Below are 23,615 nucleotides of genomic sequence, written 5' to 3'. Positions count from 1 at the left end.
TCTTTTAATGAAAACGTTGTGGCAATGATTAAAAATAGTTTTGAGAATGTATTCTCCAGCATTGAAATGGCATCCTTAAGGGACAGTTAGCTATTCAACTAAATTACAGATATATTTTTGAATTAACTTTGTCCCTTCCTTCTCCACTTAATTTCTGCAAAATTCCAACACTGGAAATCTTACTAGGAAACACCAATAATAATGGATTTAATTTTGAAAACTTATCAAATAAAAATAACTGTGGCATTTGTTACTTTGTCAAGCACTGTACTCAACCCTTTGATAATAATAATAATGTTGGTATTTGTTAAGCGCTTACTATGTGCCGAGCACTGTTCTAAGCGCTGGGGTAGACACAGGGGAATCAGGTTGTCCCATGTGGGGCTCACAGTCTTAATCCCCATTTTACAGATGAGGTCACTGAGGCACCGAAAAGTTAAGTGACTTGCCCAAAGTCACACAGCTGACAAGTGGCCGAGCCGGGATTTGAACCCATGACCTCTGACTCCAAAGCCCGTGCTCTTCCCATCAAACATATTTATTGAGTGTGTAATTTGTGAAGAGATCTGTACTAACCACTTAGGAATGTAAAATATGATAATATGACAGAAACATTCCCTGCTCACAGCAAGTTTACAGTCTAGAGGGTAAATGCAAGATAATCAGATCAGACCCAATCCCCATCCCACATAGGACTCACAGTCCAAGTTAAAAGGAGATGAGATTTTGAATCCCCGTTTTACAGCTGTTGAAACTGAGACCCAGAGAAGTGAAGTGGTCACACAACAGGCAAGGGCAGAACTGGGATTAAAACCCAGTCCTCTGACGCCCAGGCCCATGCTCTTTTCACTAGGCCACGCTGTTTCTATTCCTGGGAAGTGTTTTGCTAGTCCTAGCTCCACAACCTGTCTGCTGTGTAACGCTGGACAAGTCACTTAACTTCTCTGTGCCTCAGTTCCTTCATCTGCAAAATGGGGATTCAGTACCTGTCCTCTCTCCTACTTAGACTGTAAGCCCCATTTGGGACCTGATTAATTTGTATCTATCCCTGTGCCTAGTAATAATAAATAATAATAATGTTGGTATTTGTTAAGCGCTTACTATGTGCCGAGCACTGTTCTAAGCGCTGGGGTAGACACAGGGGAATCAGGTTGTCCCACATGGGGTTCACAGTCTTAATCCCCATTTTCCAGATGAGGGAACTGAGGCACCGAGAAGTGAAGTGACTTGCCCAAAGTCACACAGCTGACAAGTGGCCGAGCCGGGATTCGAACCCATGACCTCTGACTCCAAAGCCCAGGCTCTTTCCGCTGAGCCACGCTGCTTCTCATACTTTGTGCAGTACCTGGCACATAGTATGCATTTAACACACACCACTGTTGAAAGGAGATTGATTTCACCCTAAAGAATTAACCCTGCAAAGGAGAGTTTAGGAATCAATCCATGCCTCCACAAAGAAATATCCCCTATTCTAATACCTTTCAAATAATAGTGGTTCCCTTTGTGCCTGGGAGAGGGAGGGAAGGCAGTTGTGGATTTCACCCACAGTAGCTAATTCCCCCCTCAAGAAAAAATTTGTTCAATCTTGATGCAGGTGTGAAATGTAAGTTGGAAACAAATCTGGGATTCATATACTGAGCCACAATTTGAATAAAAATGTTTTCATTTACAAAAAATCATGAAATATTCAGATTTTTTTCCTTTAAATTCTGTATATAGAGATGCTATAAAATGTATTTATCTTAAATATTATGGATAGGGCATTTTGACTTATTCTAGAAGCACGGACACCATGTACGTGCTTAAATGCTTTCATGATACTTGATGTTCCTAGCTTTCTGACGTTCCACAGGGGAAGAGAGAACTATCACAAACTGAGGTACCAGATGGAAGTGAAGAGAAAGAGTTGGGGAAAGGTGGGAAATGAGTAAGGTGGAGCCAGATGTTGGAGGCCTTGAAGCCTACTGGAGTTTCTGTTTAATGTGGAAAAGACAAGGGAAGACAATGGGGGGTTTTGAGACGAGGAAACGTGGACCAAAGGATGCTTCAGGAAGATGATGAGTGCAGCAACCTGGGGTAGAGACTGGAGAGGGAAGAAGCTGGAGGCCGGAAGCTCGGCAAGGAGGCTGATGCAAGTCTAGCTGAGTCAAGACCAGTGCTTGGACCAGAGTGATAGCAGTTTGGGTGGAGAGGGAAGGGTAGATCCCAGGATTTGTCAGTAGAATGAATGTGAAAGTTAATGGCAAAGAGCCAAAGATGACACCGAGGCCGTGGGCTTCTGGGATGGAGAGAGGGTCCTTTCATCTTCTGAGATGGAAAAGGCAGCAGGGGAAGTGAGTTTAGGGAGAAGGATGAGGAGTTTGGTTTTAGACATGTTGAGTTTGAGGTACCAGCAGGATATCCAAGTGGAGATGTCCTACAGGCGTAAGGAGTTGTGGGATTACAGGTCAGATCAGAGGGCAGAGCTAGAGAGGAAGATCTGGGGATTCATTGCATAAAAGTGGCAGCTGAAACCCTCAAATGTAGTGTTGATCAGAGCTTTTCTCTGGTGAAATGGATAGGAACATGGTTATTGTGTCTATTTGGGGAGGAGGTAGAGAAGGGGTTGATAATAATAATAATAATAATGTTGGTATTCGTTAAGAGCCTATGTGCAGAGCACTGTTCTAAGCGCTGGGGGAGATACAGGGTAATCAGTTTGCCCCACGTGAGGCTCACAGTTAATCCCCATTTGACAGATGAGGTAACTGAGGCACAGAGAAGTGAAGTGACTTGCCCACAGTCACACAGCTGACAAGTGGCAGAGTCAGGATTTGAACCCATGACCACTGACTCCCAAGCCCGGGCTCTTTCCACTGAGCCACGCTGCTTTCAACAGAAGCTCATTAGTCCAACGGCAAACAGAAGGACATAGAAGAGCCTACGCTTTGGCTAGAGAAAATTATAAGGGGAGGGAAGAGTTTCTCAAGAGCTGACTGCTGTTGACACCACCCCCTTGCCTGGTTTTTGATGGAGGGATATTAATAATAGTAATAATTGTGGTATTTGTTAAGCCCTTACTTTGTGCCAGGCACTGTACTAAGCACTGGGGGGAATACAGGCAAATCGGGTTAGACACCGGGCCTGTCCCACATTGGGCTCACAGTCTCAGTTCCCATTTTACAAATGAGGGAACTGAAGTCCAGAGAAGTGAAATGGTTCACCCAAGGTCACACAGCAGACAAGTGGCAGAGCTGGGATTAGAACTCGTGACTCTGACTCCTAGGCCTGTGCTGTATCCACTAGGCCATCCCACCTCTCTACTAACCCCCGCCATCAACTGTCTAGTCAAACCTGGATCTAGAAGTGAATAATCTGAGGTGCCTTTGGTTAAGAAACTCAGTCAATCAATCAGTGGAATTGATTGAGTGCTTACTGTGTGCAGAGCACCTTAGTAACCACTTGGTAGAGTACCATAGAAAGGAATTAGTAGACAGTTTCCCTCTCCACAAGGAGCTAGCCAGCAGAAGTTGAATCAAAGCCATGCCACAGCAGAGGAGAAACCCCTCTGCCCAGCTAATAAACAGGACATGGCTGGGGTGGTGTGAGGGGCACATGTGATAATGTTGTCCTGGTGGATTGAATCCCACCTCATCTGCCTGTTTTTCACAATAGCCCAGAAAACTAGACTGTAAGCTCATTGTGGGGAGGGAATGTGTCTGTAATTTTTGTACTCTCCCAGGTGCTTAGTACAGTGCTTTGCACACAGTAAGTGCTCAATAAATATGATTGAATGAATGATTGAACGTCCCCCCACAAGATTGAGAGGGAGAGGCAGGAAGAGAATAAAAACGTCCATTCTCCCTTTCACTTCCAGAGACACACATTTCCCTTCACAAAGGGGAGAAACCCATTCACTCTCTTCTTGCTTTTTTTTCCTCTGCACTAAATTTTTATCCATCCATTCAATTTCATATGAGATTATTTCATCGAATCCCATTAAAAGCAAATTGAACATAATATTTTCACAGACCTCTTTCCATATAAAATGTATATTTTTTACTTGCTCTCTCGTTCACGATAATTAAAACCTGTAAGTTCACTAACGCTTCCATTTTATGTGTTTAAAAATGATATTCTTATGAATGATTATTCTAGGGAAATCCAGAAACATTTAATATTAATTTAATAATTTTGTTACTTAGAACATTTATTCTTCATTTGCAAGACCACTGGGCAATCACAGTCTTCTGGATCTTCAGTGGGTGTTTCTTTTAGGAGCAAATAATGAGTTTTTTGAGAAGGGACTAAATAGCCCTCAAAGGAAAAAGAAGGTGAAGCTGTGTTTGCCAGCTAAACCCTTGCAAATATAAAATCAGTGAATCATACAGATTGTGCACCCCAAGCGGATCATGGCATGAATCAAAGACTTTGATGAAAAGAAGGAAATTAGCTGACTGGGTAATGTCAGGCGTTTGGTTTTAGTTCTTTCATTTTGTTTCATTTGCCAAAACATAGAGCTTCACATATTAATGTGGAAGGTGAAATCTCCCACTTGAAGAATTCTCAGGACTGAAATGTAGGAATTAAGAAGTTTTGAAAAGTCATCATTTCACTTAATAGTATTTCTATCGAGTTATCTAACTTGGTCACTCTGCTGACTCATAAACTATCCAGAAATAAATTACCAGAAAATCAGTCAGCTTCAAATATTCCATGAACGTCAATTTGTTAAAACATACCCAATCGCGTGGATACTTATATATTATTCATAAAATACTGTTCCTGTTCCAGATTCCATCCCTGCTAGGAATCTGAACATTCTGCTGCTCGTGTAAACATGGATGACAATAACAAGGAAGTGTTTATTCTTAGAATGGAGAAAAACTCCTCTAATTAAAGTTCTCACTGTTTTGCCTGTGGGCCACCCCCCTCAGGGTGATTGCCGGCAGGAAGCTCATACCTCATATTCAGTAATGTGTGAGCTCAAACTCTTTGTTCTCCAATAGGGAAGAAAGTGTCTATGTGGTGCCACTTCTTGACTAGCACATCTAAAAGATTATTGTGCTTGAATCTTCTGCATCTGCCCAGAGCTGACACAGAATCTGCCTTCTCTTCCTGCTTTTTTCTCTCTGACTGTTATGTTTGTTTTATTTTTGCACTGAGCGGCAAGGCAAGTAAATTAGAATCAACCTTTTAGCTACCCAGCAGTGAAAGAATTATTTTGTTAATTGGTATATTGATATCCCAAGAACTGGTTTCTGTGCCAAGTTATTAAGGCTAAGTAGATGAGGGGCAAATTAAACTTTGAATCACCTGTTCCTTTGGGCAAAATGCATAAACCAAATTGACTGCAACAAATGTCATATTATTTACATGGCATACACAATTTATTTTCTAAAAATGCACTAGGCACAAGATTTGAATTTGCTCCTGAGCATATAATGGATCCTGCTTAATAGCAAAGCTCTCTTATGTCCCCTTCTCTATATAATTAAATCATATGGGAAAATGTCACAAGGCAAAATAAAATGTATTTATTTCAACCGTATCTTCCCACAGCATGACATGCAGTTTGAAAAAATCACTGAGCATTTTTATACCATCTGTGCTGGTAGGGGATACAAGGCACGTCACTGTAAAATATTCCTATTTGAATTAAACGTGGTCTGCTTATTGCAGCGGCATCCGAATCAAATGAATCACAAAGATCCACACACATGAGTAGTTGTCTCGATAGATTTCACTTTACAGCTATGAAGGGCAAGTTAAACAGTCTTGGTGACGCCACCCTTTTGGATGATGATGTCATCTATCAGATTATAACATGGTCGCAATAGGCATTTCCATGACCATTTTTGTTCACCCAACCCAGGCCTTTCTTTCTGAGTAACAATTCTGCAACTATTAGCAGTTATGAATTTCAGAGGAGGATACCTACCACTGGTACCTAATCACCAATATAGCCAAGGTGCACAAGAAGTTTTAGCCCCCTCTCAGAGGGAATGGACTTCTTAAAGAATAAAATAGTGTCTTGGGACACCTTAAATGTTGTTCTGTGAATCTGTTAATCCTTTGTGGCAGAAGGCTGTTGAGGGCCCAGGGCATCAAAAGTGACTCTTGTTTCAGGCCTATCAAGAATAAACTCAAGTATTTCTGCCTTTCCAGCAAAATATTCCTGAGACTTTTTGTTTTATCTTTGGCACTAGGGGAGATTAAGAATATTCACTATCTATCTTTATTGAAAATTAATTTTAATGAGTAGTTTATGGAATGTGAAAATGCCATTATATGAAAGAAGGACCAACTGGTTTACATAGAAAAGCAGTAGAAAGTCTTAGTTTATAAATCTAGTCTGGGGTATATTTTCCTCATTGAGTTATTCCTATTGGGTAGCAATTCTAAGAATTGCATTGAGGATCAGCTAATCAACATATCAAGAAAAAAAAATTATGGGTTTTTTTAGTGCTTACTCTGTGCCAGGCACTGTACTAAGCGCTGGGATGGATACAAGCAAATCACGTTGTACACGGTCCCTGTCCCACATGGGGCTCACAGTCTCAATCCCCATTTAACAGAATAGGTAACTGAGTCACAGGGGAGGAGCTGGGATTAGAACCCATGACCTTCTGACTCGCAGGCCTGTGCTCTATCCACTATCCCGTGCAGCTTCATAAGAAGGAGTGTGACCTGATAGAAAGAACACAAGGCTGGGATTCAAAGGAGCTGGTTTCTAATTCCGGTTCTGCCAATTGCTTGCTGCAAGCCACTTAACTTCTTTGTGCCTCAGTTTCCTCATCTGTAAAATGAGGATTAAATACCTGTTCTCCTTCATTTCATTATTAGACTGTGAGCCCCATGTAGGATAGGGACACTGTCGACCTGATTATCTTGGGTCCACTCCAATGCTTAATACAGTGCTTGCCACATAATGAGCACTGAAAAAATACAGTTATATAAAAAAATCCATAGAAAAGGATACAAACATTATGCAACTATTCATAATATTTATAAGAATTGAAGGACCAGTAAATATGGAAAGCATATTTTAAATTCCTGAGAGTTAAGAAAATAAACTTTTATTTCATCTTATAGAATGATTAGTTTATCAAAGGACTTCCTAAATTAATACTATTGCAAATAGTTGTCAAACCTATTTGTACATATATTCTCCCCCTCTCGCCTGTAAATTCATTGTGGGCAGGGAACATGTCTACTAACTTTGTTATACTGTGCTCTCCCATGTTCTTGGTTCAGTGCTCTGCATGCAATAAGTGCTCAATAAATATGATTGATTGATTACATACCCAAATTATCATCTCGTTTCCCCTAAGAAAATGAGATTCAATTCCATTGCTTGATTTGTCTCAGTCTTGTTACAAATCCCATGATCCTGTCCTGCTTCCTCCCAGGAGGCTCCGGAACCATTAACTGGACTAGTGCAACATGTAAGAAAAACTGGGGGTGTTGGTTGCTGTGGGAAACCATGTTTTGCGTACCTGGACATTATTACTATTTTTATCATTATTGCACTTTTTAAGTACTTATTGCCAAGCACTGTTCTAAGCACGGAAGTAGGTACAAGTTAATCAGGTTGGACACAGTCCCTGTCCCACATGGGGCTCACACTCTTAATCCCCATTTTACTGAGGCCCAGAGAATAAATATTAACGATAATAATAATGATGATGGTACTTGTTAAGCACTTACTATGTGTCAAGCACTGGGGTAGATACAAGTTAATCAGGTTGAACACAGTCCCTGTGTCACATGGGGCTCAGTCTTATTCCCCATTTTACGGATGAAGAAACTGAGGCCCAGAGAAGTTGGGTGACTTTCCCAAAGTCACACAGCAGACAAATGGTGCAGCCGGGATTAGTTAGGTGACTTGTCCAAGATCCTACAGCAGGCACATGGCAGAGCCGGGCTTAGAACCCCAGTCCTTCTGACTCCCAGGCCCGTGCTCTATCCACTAAGCCAGGCTCCTCATGCTGAGAATCTCTCTCAGCACCAGCCAGCATTCCTTCCACCCCTTCCCACCTCTTCTCCCCCTGGTCCGACACAGCCAGGTGCATCAGGAAAATGAACAGTCGCTTCCAGGCAACCATAAGGGAGGGAAGGTAGTAAAAGATGCTGTGGCAGACCTGGGATTTCAGCTGGCGGCAGGTGGAAATCACCATGCTTCACTCCCTGCCACCTCAAGAAGCTCGGCAGCAGCCACCGCTAGCTATTCGGGGTTTCTTGCTCTCACTGCTCAGCAGCAGTTGCCTCTGAGGGCAGCATCTGTACATTTCTAATCGTTTGGGGCTGACTAAGGTGGGCTGGAGCCGAGGCAGCAGTCGGTGTAGGTATATATAACTGTATATATCTTCATTACCCTATTCATTTTGTTAATGAGATGTACATCACCTTGATTCTATTTATTGCCATTGTTCTTGTCTGTCTCCCCCAATTAGACTGTAAGCCCGTCAAAGGGCAGGGACTGTATCTGTTACCGGTTTGTACATTCCAAGCACTTAGTACAGTGCTCTGCACATAGTAAGCGCTCAGTACATACTATTGAATGAATGTAGGGGAGCTCTGAGTCCCCTCCCATACACAAAGACAAGGCCGACCACTAGTAAGTATGTGTCCTTGGGAGGGTAGGCATGTGTTCATTTGTGTGTGCATTATCTGTGCCTATTGGTTTAAGTCGTATGCCTCCCCTGCATCTCTCGTATTTTCTCTCTCTCTCTTTCCCTCTCCCTACTTCTCTCCCATTGCATAACCCTTCCCCATGTCAGAGTTTTTAAGGCAAATCTGATCCCTTTTTACTGCAGAGAGATTTTCGAAGACTACTCTGCCTTTTTTAGAATGAAAATATTGAAATCAACCCCAGAGCAATTAATCTAATGTGTACTCCCCCCCCCCATCTACATCTCTAGAATAAGTTAAATCTTATCAGCTGGAGGCTGAGCTCAACTCGGGTTTTCAAGGAAGGAAGAGAAATATTGAGACCGGCCTACAGAGTCAACTAAGCACTTTCGAGATTTCAACTGTAATTCCGTGAATCCATATTCTCCGGTCACCTGTTCTGAATATTGGAAAATGGGATTTGTGAGAGTGCTTTCCCTCCCTCGAATTTAGCAATCTGCCCAGTGGAAATGTTTGGACTAATGTATTTCTTTTGTTCTGCTAAGATTGAATGTTACCACACAGGTTTTCCTATCTCGGAGAATACTCTTTGGGAAAGTACTACCTTATCCCAAGCAGGCATAATTCAAAATTAGATGTTTATTTTTCTCAGTCATTTAAAAATCCCATTACAGAATCTGCCCACCGGGGCTGTTCTTGGACTTTTGTGGGGGATTTTGTTAATGAACTCAGTCAATCAGTGGTATTTACTGAGTGCTTATTATGTACAGGGCATTCGACAAAGTGCTTGGGAGAGTACAACAGGTTAGTAGCTAGGCACTATCCCTGCTCTCAGGTAGCTTTTCAATTCCATTACGCACACACTGTTTCAGCATGGAGTCCCCATTTCCCCTGAAAATATGGCAGACCACCAAAAGCCCCAAATTCCACAGTACTCCTTCTGGATTACCTCAGCCCTCTAGCTGAAGCCTCTTCCCTGCTGGTGCCTCCTCGGTGAGTATCAGGGACAACAACAAACCATCACTCTCCAGGAAATCCACTGGCTCATCCACTCCTTCCAAGATGCCACTCTCCGGGACCCTGGTCTCATGTGGCATCAGCAATTATCATTATTATTGTGGCATTTGTTAAGCGCTTGCAATGGTCCAGGCACTGTACTAAGTGCTGGGGTGGGTACAAGAAAATTGGGTTGGACCCAGTCCCTGTCCCATGTGGGGCTTATAGTCTCAAACCCCATTTGACACATGAGGTAACTGAGGTACAGAGAATGAAGTGACCTGCCCAAGGTCATGCAACTGACAAGTGGCAGAGTAAGGATTAAACCCATGACCTTCTGATTCCCAGGCCTGTGCTCTACCCACTATGCCATGCCAGAAGTTTGGCTGGGGCAGAGGGGATTCATGGATCTTACACCCCAAAGTTTGCCTAGGGAGCTTACCTGGCTCTCCTTGGCTCTGTTATAGGTCACCTAAATTTCTGATGATGTCATTTTCTGTTTTTTTCTCATTTGGGGTCTCCAATGTCAGTGGGGATCTGTAGACAGATACGACAATAATGGAAAAACAAAACACAGCATCCATTCACTATTCTTGGAGGAAATAGTCCTCACACACAGTAGCAATCAAGGGTGTTTATTGAGCACTTACCATATATAGAGCACTGTACTAAGTGCTTGGGAGAGTACAGTATAACAGAGCTGGTAGACATGTTCCCTGCCCAAACTGAGTTTACAGTCTAGAGGGGAGACAGACATTAATATAAATAAATCAATCAAGGATATATACCTAAGTGCTTTGGGTCTGAGGGAAGGGGTGAATGAAGGGTGCAAATCCAAATTCAAGGGCGATGCAGAAGGGAGTGGGAGAAGAGGAAATAAATTTGAGCAAGATGAGATTTCCAATTTAACCCATTTTCACAAAAGTTGGTAAGCACAAGTCCCAAGGTGAAACATCAGCCACCAAAGTACAAAATGTTTGAAAATCAATTAGCCCATGAATGGCATTGATTGGCACTTACTGTGTCCAAAGCGAGGTACTAAGTACTGGGAAGAAGTGTGGCTCAGTGGAAAGAGCTCGGGCTTGGGAGTCACAAGTCATGGGTTCTACTCCCAGCTCTGCCACTTGTCAGCTGTGTGACCTCGGGCAAGTCACTCAACTTCTCTGTGCCTCAGTTACCTCCTCTGCAAAATGGGGATTAAAACTGTGAGCCCCACGTGGGACAACCTGATCACCCTGTATCTACCCCAGCGCTTAGAACAGTGCTCTGCACATAGTAAGCGGTTAACAAATACCATCATTATTATTATTACTGGGAGTTGTTCACTACAGCAGAGTTGGTAGGGGTGATCCCTGCCCACAAGGAGTTTCAGTCAACTGGGGGAAACATTTGAAACTAGATTAGGGATAGGAGAAATAGTTGAGTTTAAAAATATTTACCCACTTATTGTGGGACTGTAAGAAATAAAATATGGGTGGCTGCTGAAGAGAGACCCCCTTTAAGGCATGTGACACCAACGGTTGGAGATTAAATATCCACCCTCCCTCTCCCATTTCCCACCTAGGACCTGTACCCATATTTCACACTGCAACTGAGTGCAACTCAATTCCTCATAACCTCCCGAGCTGTGGATAAGCTGTTTGGAAAGCCATTTACTTTCCACGTGAAAGGCTAATTTGATGGCTCTTCATCGGACAGCTTATTGCAAGTTCATTCAGTTCTCTACAGCCATCTAGGTCGTAAGGAATTCGGACAGACACACAATGGAAAATGAATACGTGGCATTTAAATCCAGGCTTTTTCCCAGAAAGGGAAGAAAAGAAAGCAGATGTATACAGCTAAGCAGTTAGCAGGAGATAAATGGCAAAGCTAGAAGTGTAAAGTGATCAAAGGAAGACTAAAATACATTTAAAGGGTGAAGAGAGTCTTTTTCTTCCTCAATGCAGTACAAAGTTTCAGTGGGAACAGTGAGGTTACCTGCCTCGCATTGAAGGTTGGTGTCTCAGATGAGCTGCACTGCTCAGGAAGAGTAGATAATAATAGTAATAATAATAATAATGATAATTGTGTTATTTGTTAAGTATTTACTAAGTGCCAAGCATTGTTCTATGCACACGGTAATCTAATTGGACACAGTCCCTGTCCCACCTGGAGGGTAATTCGAGTGGGAAAGAGATCAATGAGGCAGCAAACACAGCTTAGGCCTGAGACCTTGGGGAAGATGACTGTGGCGGGAGCCCTAGTAGTCATTCAGTCAGTCAATTTGTATTTACTGTGTGCGGTACATTGTACTAAGCACTTGGGAGAGTACAACATGGGTACAACAGTATACCAGGCATATTCCCCGACCACACATTCTTAAAGGGTGAGATGATCTGGGGAGACAGGAAGGGCAGACAGGACTGAAATTGGGGTGCATGGGTCAGTAATGAAGGGGAAGGGATGAGACAAGAGGGACAGTGGAGAAGGAACTATTGTGGACTGCAGAAAAGCAGCATTGCTTAATAATAATGTTGGTATTTGTTAAGCGCTTACTATGTGCAGAGCACTATTCTAAGCGCTGGGGTAGATACAGGGTAATCAGGTTGTCCTACGTGAGGCTCACAGTTAATCCCCATTTTGCAGATGAGGTAAATGAGGCCCAGAGAAGTGAAGTAACTTGCCCACAGTCACACAGCTGACAAGTGGCAGAGCCTGGATTCGATCCCATGACCTCTGACTCCCAAACCCGGGCTCTTTCCACTGAGCCATGATCCTTCTCTATGTGCTTAGTGGAAAGAGCATAGGTCTGGGAGTCAGAGGACCTGGGCTCTAATCAGAGCTCCGTCAAATGCTTGCTGTGTGACCTAGGGCAAATCACTTCATTTCTCTGTGCCTCAGTTCTCCTGCTCTCCCTCCTACTTAGACTGTGAGTCCCATGCAGGACAGGGACTATATCCAAACTAATTCACTTCCATCTTAATATTTAGAAAAGTGTTTGATACACAGAAAGCGCTTAACACCCCTCCCCGCCAATAAAAAGTACTTATAGAGCATGGGCTTGGGAGTCAGAGGTCGTGGGTTCGAATGCCGGCTACGCCACTTGTCAGCTGTGTGACTGTGGGCAAGTCACTTCACTTCTCTGTGCCTCACTTCCCTCATTTGTAAAATGGGGATGAAGACTGTGAACCTCACATAGGACCACTTGATTACCCTGTATCTCCCCCAGTGCTTAGAACAGTGCTCGGCACATAGTAATCACTTAACAAATGCCAACATTATTATGTCTGTCATGTCAGGTACCTCAGGTCAGGGTGGAATATTACGTTGCTCATCATGTGTGCCAGGAACAGGAAGCTGGCAAATTATATTTAAATCTATGGAAAAACGTATCTCATAAGACAGTGGTTCACAATGCAGCCACGTTTTCATGGAGCGTATAACATTCAAATAGAGATCCTGGAATCTTTCTGTACAGTAGACATATCTCGATGACACTCTCTGAAGTTCTTTTGCATATGTTGAGATGCAAAGATCAGTTCTACTATGCTGAGTTTTGAACTGAAGCCGTGTTGCATTTCAGAGAAGTCACGTTTAGCCATTCTCCTCTAGATCGTCTCTATCTCTGGCTCGGCTCCTGCCCGCAGTAAAAAGAATGAGATGTGGTACTCTGCCCTCACACTTTTTTCCTGAAGATGATTATTATGGTGATGTTTTTGAAGTCCTGTGGCATTTCCTCATTTGGCCGTAGACTGAAGACCCAATTGTTTGTGACAACTTTCATTTCAGGTCATTCAGAAAATCCTTTTCCAGAAAACTGATTCCCATGTGATCATGCAGAATTGAGTTTTTCTGCCTTGGAGTTTACGTTAGGAGTTGGATTTTCAAGTGGTGAGGTGAATGAGAAACACTTTCCTTGGAGAATTGCTTGGGAAAATGATGTACCAGTCTGGGATTGAAAAAGGAAAGAAGTTTTTTTTGTTTTGGGGTTTTTTTGTTTTGTTTTCATGTCAAAACATTCCACCTGTCAGCTGTGTGACTTTGGACAAGTCACTTAATTTCTCTGTGCCTCACCTCTCTCATCTGTAAGATGGAGACTGACACTGTGAGCCCCACATGGGATGGGGACTGTGTCCAACCCGATTTGCTTGTATGATAATGTTGGTATTTGTTAAGTGCTTACCGTGTGCCAAGCACTGTTCTAAGCACTGGGGTAGATACAAGGCCATCAGGTTGTCCCACATGGGGCTTACATTCTTAATCCCCATTTTCCAGATGAGGTAACTGAGGCCCAGAGAAGTTGTGACTTGTCCAAAGTCACACAGCTGACAGGTGGCGGAGCTGTTTAGGATTAGAACCCACGACCTCTGACTACCAAGCCCGTGCTCTTTCCACTTAGCCACGCTGCCCCAGCGCTTAGGACAGTGCCTGGTACATAGTTAAGCGCTTAACAAATACCATCATTATGATTCTCTGTGCCTCAGTTACTCACCTGTAAAACGAGGATTGAGACGGCGAGCCCCTTGAGGGACAGGGACTCTGTCCAACTTGATTTGCTTGTATCCTCCCCAGCATTTAGTATGGTGCCTGGCACATAGTAAGCACCTAAATACCATCGTCATCAGCAGGTGCTCCATAAATATGATTGACTGATTTCTATTTCGGCTCTCCAAAAAGTGGTTCCGAAGTAGCACCGTAGTGTATCACGGGGCCTGACTGTCTCCTTCGAGGCCGCTGAGCCCAGCTCCAGCACACTGAGGTTACATGGAAGGTTCAGCTCCTCCTTCAGCCTCCTTTTCTTATTCTCGGTTTGAATCTAATGGCCACACCGGTGCCCTGTTTACTCCCACCCTAAAGCAATGCAAGTGTTGAGAAGGTGTCAATGGAGAGTAGAGCATGGTGCCCCTCCCCATCCCCGCAGCAACATCCCAGCGCTTAATACAGTGCCTGACACATAGTAATCACTTAAATACCATAATTATTATTATTAGTAGTAGTATTAACACACTAAGACTGTAGGCTCACTATGGGCAGGGAATGTGTCTATTGTTGTTTTGTACTCTCCCAATAGCTTAGTGCAGTGCTCTGCACACAGTAAATGCTCAGTAAATGCCACTGACTGATTAAATGGCCCCATATGCTCCGGAGCATGGGGGAGGAACTTTCTTTACGCTAGTCATGGGAGATATAGTCACTTTAATAATAATAATGTTGGTATTTGTTAAGCGCTTACTATGTGCAGAGCACTGTTCTAAGCGCTGGGGTAGACACAGGGGAAGCAGGTTGTCCCACGTGGGGCTCACAGTCTTAATCCCCATTTTACAGATGAGGGAACTGAGGCACAGAGAAGTTAAGTGACTTGCCCACAGTCACACAGCTGACGGGTGGCAGAGCTGGGATTCGAACTCATGAGCCCTGACTCCAAAGCCCGTGCTCTTTCCACTGCGCCACGCTGCTTCTCTGAGTCTACTCAACTGAGTCTACTCAACTACTTTACTCAACTGAGTCTGGAAAGGGACCCCTATGCAACCTTGACAGGGACCGCGTCTGCTAGCTCTGTTTATAATAATAGTAATAATTATGGTATTTGTTAAGCATTTACCATGTGCTAAGCACTGTACTAAGTGCTGGGGTAGATACAGGGTAATCAGGTTGTCCCACGTGGGGCTCACGATCTTAATCCCCAGTTTTACAGGTAAGGTAACTGAGGAAAAGAGAAGCTAAGTGGCTTGCCCAAGTTCACACAGCAGACAAATGGCAGAGATGGGATTAGAATCCAGGTCCTTCTGACTCCCAAACCCGTGCTCTTGCCAGTTGGCTGTGCCTCTTCTCTGTTGTATCTCAGTGGCACCTCACGTGACATTTAGTGAAGCAGCTTGGTTTAGTGAATAGAGCATGGGCTTGGGAGTCAGAAGGACCTGGATTCTAATCCCATCTCTGCCCGATGTCTGCTGTGTGACCTTAGACAAGTCACTTAACTTCTCTGGGCCTCACTTATCTCATTTGTTAAATGGGGATTAGGACGGTGAGCTCCATCGGGGTCAGGGACTGTGTCCAACCTGATTAACTTGTATCTACCCTAGCGTTTAGAACAGTGCTTGACATGGAGTAAGCGCTTAAACAAGTGCCATAATGATAATAATTATCATTATATTGTACTCTCCCAAGCACTTAGTACAGTGCTCATGCATAGGAAGCACTTAATAAATGCCACTGATGAATTGTTCTCAGTAATAAGAGTGGTGCTCTCCATCCTTTGGATTTTTGAAAGTGATGAGTGGGGAGTTGGCATTTTTGACGCAGTTGTCTTTGCAGGATGGATGATTCTTGCAATTCTTGGATAGCTCAGAAACCCTACCCTACACCCACACCTGCCAATACAGTAGACACCCAATTCTGCCATAACTAGAGTTTTCGCTGCACATTTAAAGTCTAGTGGAAAGGCAGAATCAGGAATGTTTTTGTGTCTGGATGCAGCGCGTTGTCACATTGGAAGAAATAGTTGTCAGTGTCGTGTACTTACATGGAGCTTTGTAAGAACGCAGCCCACGCTCAACAAAATAAGTGGGTGGGATTGGTGTATTTCTTGGGAAAAAATTCATTTTCCAGAACCAGAAACATGTCCATATAAACGGCCCCTCCAATCTAGTGCTTCAATTTGATGACTATTTGCTGTGAAGCTTTTTCATTAAAATGGTTCATCTCCTCTGTAGGTTTTCTATTAAAGAGTCTCCTACCCTAGCAGTGCTTCCATCTCCCAGGTACAATGAAGAACTCTGCATCTGTTGAAAATTGAAAGGAAGACTTCCAAGGAAGAGGGAGGTAGTGTAATGTATATGGAGTTGCTGATTGAGTAGGTATCACACTGTACATTAAATTGGTATGTAACCCCTTTTCCAGAATTTTTATTCAGAGGAAATCCATTTTGGACAGTTCTGTCTTGAGGAGGGAGCATTTAAGAAAAGCTCTAATCACTTTTAATCTTTATCTTTTCACAGCATTTTCAGTAAGAGATTGTTCTGGCTAAATCTCAATTCAGAAAAGGTTCTGAAGAGCATTCTTAGTACTTAACCTACTTAAATCTTTCTGCGATTCTAATTTCATAGGATTTTTTTTTAAGCCATTTGTGTGGAATTTCTTTTCAAGGTTAAACCTCTGCTGCTTTTTTCTTTGGCATGGCTGCATTATATTTGGGCCTCGTGCCACTGGTTTCCTCCTGAATGGGAAGAAGAGTGAAGGGTTATAAAATAGAAGTGTCTGGAAATTTCAAATAGCAATAGCAGTGTGGCCCTGGGTTGGAGTACTGCTGACAGAGGAATGCGGGCATAAGTTTGCATGGCCCAGTGTTTAGCACGCAGGCCTAGGAATCAGAAGGACCTGGTTCTAGTCCTGACTCTGCCATTTGTCTGCTGCGTGATCTTGGACGAGTCATTTAACTTCTCGGGGCCTCAGTTGCCTCAACTGTTAAATGGAAATCACGAGCGTGAACCCCATGTGGGACATGGACTATGTCCAACCTGATTGCCTTGTATCTACCCCTTACTGTGTGCCAGGCCCTATAGTAAGCAGTTAATAAATGCCATAAAAAAAAGTTTGCATCGCCTTGCTCACTTCTCAGGCCTCAGGCCTCTCTCAGTTTGGAGGAGCGGGGAGAGGGACCCTGTATAGTCATTCCGGTGGTAACTTTAGTGCACAGTGTGGAGAAAATATAATGTGGAAATAGGGGATCAGAGTGTCATGAAGTGTTGTGATTCTGAATCAGAAACACTGTATCAGTCCCTCACATTTAAGCACCAACCAGGAAATGAATAGTATTAATTGAGTTCTTACCATGTGCAGAGCACTGTACTAAGCACTTGGGAGTGTACAGTGCAATAGAGTAGGTAGAGGGAATAGGGAACTAACTGTAAGTGTTTAAAGTTCACTACTACCATATGGTTACTGGAAACATTTACCTTAAAGCAGTGACAAATTAGTTCCTTGTAAAATGCTACTGAACTGGTACAATCTTTCTGACCCAGAAACACAGTGCCCACTGTTTGAAATCAGCTTGAAAGTCAGAAACCTGGTGATCCCAAACCCGCTCTTTGTATTGTTTGTATTGATTTTGAGCCACCTTCCTCATCAGTCCTTGTTTACCAATGGAAGCGATGTCTGAACAGAATGTATTTTTCCACTAAGGCAGTCGATTTCAAGAATGCAACTACAGTGTTATAACAGGAAAGACTGTATAGGGGATCGGGGCGGGGGGCTGGGGGTTATCCTGGGCCTCTGTTAAACAGATATACGTATTGGTACTTAGGCTCCTGGAATGAATTTGGAAGTGGAATTAGTGGTGAACAGTGCCTTGATGTTTGTTTCGTTGACATTTTGCCAGGTTCGCTGATGTTTGGTGGAGAGCTGGTGTTTGGCCGGAATCCACTGCTATATGCATGGCTTCTCTGAAACTAACCAGCGAGCTTGCCACCCTAATATGTATAGAAATGAACAAAATACCTGAACATCCATTGGTCCCTGATCTCTTGAAAAGACACTCTTTCTCTTCCTTCCCATAAAATTTACAAGGTGATCAGCAGCCCACACTGTAGATTCACAAATATTTCAAAGAGGGTATAATTAAAGGAAGCAGTTTCCTACCTCGAAAGGGATGAGATGTCCACTGAAATTAGGAAAATACTGATAGATCCTAAAAATAGCTCTCTCATGAAACCCACACACCCTTTATTGATTTCATTATGAAAGACTTCCTTTCTGCATTCCTAATAGAATGCTGAGGATTTAGTTTAAAATAAAAAATAGAAAAATCCTTGTGCTTCAGTGGACTTGTCAGTCTAATGGCAAGCCGGATTTGCTCTCACAGTATTTGGGCTGTATTGGAGCACACTGAAAGGAATTGGCCTTTGCTCTGCCAGAATTTCACTATGAAAGAGTTTTTGCTATAACAGTGTTTTATTATATCCTTATTGAACTTTAGCCAACTGAAAATAAAATCTTCTCCCCATCCTTTCTAGTTAGTCCTAAACTGCAAACGAAAGTCAAAAATCAATGTCTAAATTCCGTTGTCTCGTTTCTTGTGCCCAGCTTCTTTAAAGAATGTTTCTCTGGGGCAAATATGTCGTTTCAGTAGATAATGGAACATAAAGTAATTGGGAAATTTTAGGTAGTGCTTCTCAGTCCATCTGGGACTAAGTGTCTAAATGCATCAGGATATAAAAGGATCTGTGCTTACAGAAACTGACTAAATGTAGCCTTCTGCTCTTTACTCTTTGGGCTTGCAGGTGACCCACCATTAATTGAGGTCAGAGCTCTGCCCTCTGAGTGGACTTCAGGGAAGTGCCCTATAGCTCTGTCAGGGGTCAGATCTAGGCCATGGAACTGTGAGAAACAGATAGCTGACAAAGTACCTAATCCATAAATCTATGTGGGCGTACTAGACCGGTGAGCGAGTACAACTGAAGCAATGTGCCATTCCCTGGCCTCGAGGAATTTACAGTCTAATGGAGTAGATAGAAATCAGATGGACATTTGATTTTTGTCCCACCTCCAACCCCACTGCGCTTACGTGCTTATCAGAAGCAGCATGGCTTAGTGGATAGAGCATGGGTCTGGGAGGCAGAAGGACCTGGGTACCAATTCTGGCTCTGCCACATACCTGCTGTGTGACCCTGGGGAAGTCACTTAACTTCCCTGGGCCTCAGTTACCTCTTCTATAAAATGGGGATTAAGAGTGTGAACCCTGTTTGGGACAGGGACTCTGTCCAACTTGATTAACTTGTATCTACCCCAGCACTTGGAACAGTACTTGGTGTGTAGTAAGTGCTTAACAAGTACCATAATAACAATAATCATTATTATTAGATGTCTTTACATTATATATTATAAATTACTTATATTAATATCTGACCCCCCCTCTATACTGTAAGCTCATTTTGCACAGTTATAATTCTGTTGTATTATACTCTTCCAAGAGCTTAGTACTTAGTAAACCCTCAATAAATACCACTGGTTGATTGATTTATAACAATGTTGGTATTTGTTAAGCGCTTACTATGTACAGAGCACTGTTCTAAGCACTGGGGGAGATTTACAGGATCATCAGATTGTCCCACGTGAGGCTCACAGTCTTCATCCCCATTTTGCAGATGAGGTAACTGAGGCCCAGAGAAGTGAAGTGACTTGCCCACAGTCACACAGCTGACAAGTGGCAAGCAATGTGAGCAAGAGGAAGAACAGAGTTGTAACAGGAATAAGAGAAATGGATCAGGATCCTATAGCTGAATAAGTAATGGAATATAAAAATAAAAGTCAAACTGTGCGGAAAATCGGACTAAAATAAGTAAGTGTTGAGGCTGGCAAGAGTGTTGTGACATAATTGGGAAAGCCTTCCTGGAAGAGGTGGGATTTTAGGAGGCTTCAAGGATGGGAAAAGTTGTGTTCTGGTAGATTTTACAGAGAGGGGGGCGTTCCATGATAGGGGAGGCAATAGGAGAGAGAGTTTAGAGGTAGGAGAGTCCCCAGTCAGGTACAGTTGGGAGAGCTAATTAGGTCAGCCTCTGAGTGAAGAACCTGTGTGAAGTGGGTTTAAAGAGCTGATAAGCAAGACAGAGGGATTTGATGAGCAAGATAGGAATTTTCCCTTCATGCGGAAGGATATGCAGAGAAGCAGTGTGGCACAGTGGAAAGAGCACGGGCTTTGGAGTCAGAGGTCATGAGTTTGAATCCCAGCTCTGCCACTTGTCAGCTGTGTGACTGTGGGCAAGTCACTTAACTTCTCTGTGCCTCAGTTACCTCATCTGTAAAATGGGGATTAAGACTGTGAGCCCCACGTGGGACATCCTGATTCCCCTGTGTCTACCCCAGTGCTTAGAACAGTGCTCGGCACATAGTGAGCGCTTAACAAATACCAACATTATTATTATTATTATTTAGAGGTTTTAAGAAGTGGAGGGGTGTGTGCCAAGCAAACCTCAAGAACACGAGCCAGGCAGACTGGAGGCACCGAGTAGGCAGGTCAGGAACCAATCCATCGATGATGAATGAGAATTAGACCAGATAGTAATAATGATGGTATTTGTTAAGCGCTTATGATGTGCCAAGCACTGTTACTGGGGTAGATGCAAGATAATCAGGCTGTCACGCGTGGGGCTCATAGGCTTCATCCCCCTTTTGCAGATGAGGTAACTGAGGCACAGAGAAATGAAGTGGCCTCCCCAAGGTCTCACAGCAGACAAGTGGCAGAGCCGGAATTAGAACCCACATCTTCTGACTCCCAAGCCCGGGCTCTTTCCACTAAGCAAGGTTCCACAAGCACAGCTGAGTAGAGCCGAGGAAGAGAAGGAGGGCAGGTGGGAAAGGTGAAGTTGCGGGTGGAGATTTAGGCCAGGTGTTGGACAGCATACGTATGGATGGAAGATTTGGAGGGGAGAGGAAAAGAGGGAGGGGATGAAACTTGGCGAGGGAGAGGAAATAGAAGGCAGATCTTCAGTTATGGGGTCTTGGGGAAGCAGCGTGGCTCAGTGGAAAGAACCTGGGCTTGGGAGTCAGAGGTCATGGGTTTGACTCCCAGCTCTGCCACTTGTCAGCTGTGTGACTGTGGGCAAGTCACTTCACTTCTCTGGGCCTCAGTTCCCTCATCTGTAAAATGGGGTTCAACTGTGAGCCTCACGTGGGACAACCTGATGACCCTGTATCTACCCCAGTGCTTAGAACAGCGCTCTGCACATAGTAAGCACTTAACAAATACCAACATTATTATTCCTTGTTATAATGTGAATGTCAACCAGGAAGTACTGCAGCCTATACAGTAGCCTAACGTTAATAATGGTATTTGCTAAGCGCGTCCTATGTACCGAGCACAGTGCTAAACACAGTCCCTGCCCCACGAGGCTCATAGTCTAAGGAGAAAGAGAGCTACCATTTAATCCCCACTTTGTCAGTGAGGAAACGAGCCACAGGACAGAGAACAGAACAGATACAGATATAGAACAGAGAACATATAGAATATATAGAACAGAGAAGTGATATGCCAGGCTCTTTTTCACTAGGACACATTGAGTCCTGATGTCTTTTTAAGTGCTTAATTCCTCCTGCTTGAAACTCCTTTCCCCTTCACATCTGCTAGAGCACAGCTCTCCCCATCTTCAAAACCTTCTTGAAATCCCATCTTCTCTAGGAGGATCTCCCCAATTACCTTTTCTTCTTCCCAGGTCACAGCCTCCCTTCTGTTATCTCAGCACTTGTGCACTCACTAGTTTTCACTGTGCTTTTGGCAACACAATTTTACATGCGTTGCTATTTGGCCACTTCCCCCTATTTGTTCATTATTGTCTGCCTCTATTTCCAGCTAGACTACCACATCCCCGAGGTTACAGATTACGTTTTCTTCTGATGTTTTCTCCCAAGTGCTCTGCCCATGGTTGGCATTCAGAAAATGCTCTTTATTAATTAGTGGAGATCATCTGCTGAAGTTACATTTATGAAGAAGAGTCAGGTATATTTATCGTTGTTCACCCTCCACTGTGATCAATCAATCATACTTAATGAGGATTTATTAGGTGCAGAGCCCTTTATTAAGTGTTTGGAAAAGTACATTGTAACAGTTATTGGACACCCTCTGTGCCCACAGTGAGCTTTCATTCAATAGTATTTAATAGTATTTATTGAGCGCTTACTATGTGCAGAGCACTGTACTAAGCGCTTGGAATGAACAAGTCGGCAACAGATAGAGACAGTCCCTGCCGTTTGACGGGCTTACAGTCTAGAAAGGGAGACAGACATTAATATGAGTAAATAAGTACCTTATAATGTATAAAATATATCCTTACAGAGCAGATGTGAGATTGGGAAGCAGCAATAGTAGATTGGGAGAAGAGAGGAAATTCTGCACACTATGGATATGAAGTTTCAACGTAGCCAGCTCCATCCAGTCCTCCACTGTCTTTCAGGAGATGTTTTCTGTGGGTCCAACACCAAATTCTCCCTCCAAACTTTGCAGTTTTTTTGGTATCCTTTTTAGTGATTTTCAAATCCACCTCCTATGATACCTAAACACCTTGATTTCAGTCATTGAAGTGTCTCCCTCTTTCCCTCATTTTCTAATGATTACGTTCTGTAATCCATCTGTATATCTGTATAATCTGTAAAATTATATTTTATGTATAAATTGGAAATGTACTAATCGTAGGCTTCATGTTCAGCTCGTGAACTTGGTTTTAAACACCTCGATAGAGACAAGTTGCATACATTTTGGGAGTTCAAATAGTCTACAGCATGAATCTGTTTATAAAGCATTTTAAGTATGACAAACTTGAGGGGTCTCACAATATGGAGCACTTGAGCCTGATGTTTTGAGCGTGACTTCAGAAGTTCTTTTAAGTTTCCTTTTTCAGCCGAGTCATTTCTACACCTGAGAAGCAGCATGGCTTAATGGCAAGAGCAGGGGCTTAGAAGTCAGAGGTCATGGGTTCTAATCCTGGCTCTGCCACTTATCAGCTCTGTGACTTTAGGCATGTCACTTCACTTCTCTGTGCCTCAGTTACCTCATCTGTAAAATGGGGATTAAGACTGTGAGCCCCTCCTGGAACAACCTGATTACCTCGTATCTACGCCAGGGCTTAGAACAGTGCTTAGCACATAGCACATAGTAAGCTCCTAACAAATGCCATCAGTATTATTATGAGTGAGAAACCCTCCAAGGCTAAGCTAGGACACAGAAAATTGTAGTGATAGAAAGGGGTCACTCCCTCCGGTGTTGACTGTGTTAAAATCCCCGATCCCTGGAATGGAAATTATGTGTGCTATGTTTGGGGGTTATGTGAACAGGATGTACAGATCTATTGCCATTCCAAATTCCCAGCTGAGTTTTGAAAGAAGTGTGGTCTAGTTCTCTGTCATCAAAGACTCTCAACTAGTGAACTAATCATCTCAGAAGCAGTGTGGCCTAGTGGATAGAGCATGGGCCAGGGAGTCAGCGTGGCCTAGTGGATAGAGCACAGGCCTGGGAGTCAAAATGACCTGGGTTCTAATCC

General features: G+C 43.3%; 1 protein-coding gene across 2 annotated transcripts in view; it reads left to right on the top strand.

Annotated features, from left to right (window-relative positions):
* The window catches only part of PACRG (parkin coregulated), a 495,432-nt gene that overhangs the window by 320,343 nt on the left and 151,474 nt on the right, over window positions 1-23,615 (top strand). The window contains exon 5 of one of the 2 annotated variants that reach the window (XM_007657764.4): window positions 16,350-16,448. The exons of the other annotated variant lie outside the window; for it this stretch is intronic. Coding sequence (XP_007655954.2) covers window positions 16,350-16,384 — 35 coding nt within the window. The 3' untranslated portion in view covers window positions 16,385-16,448. Of the gene's footprint in view, window positions 1-16,349; window positions 16,449-23,615 lie in introns of those variants that run through there. 2 annotated transcript variants of the gene reach the window in all.

Source organism: Ornithorhynchus anatinus, chromosome 2 (assembly GCF_004115215.2).
Source record: "Ornithorhynchus anatinus isolate Pmale09 chromosome 2, mOrnAna1.pri.v4, whole genome shotgun sequence".
NCBI lineage: Eukaryota > Metazoa > Chordata > Mammalia > Monotremata > Ornithorhynchidae > Ornithorhynchus > Ornithorhynchus anatinus.
Note: the sequence above shows the minus strand (reverse complement) of the source record. Positions and strands in the feature narration are given on the sequence as shown.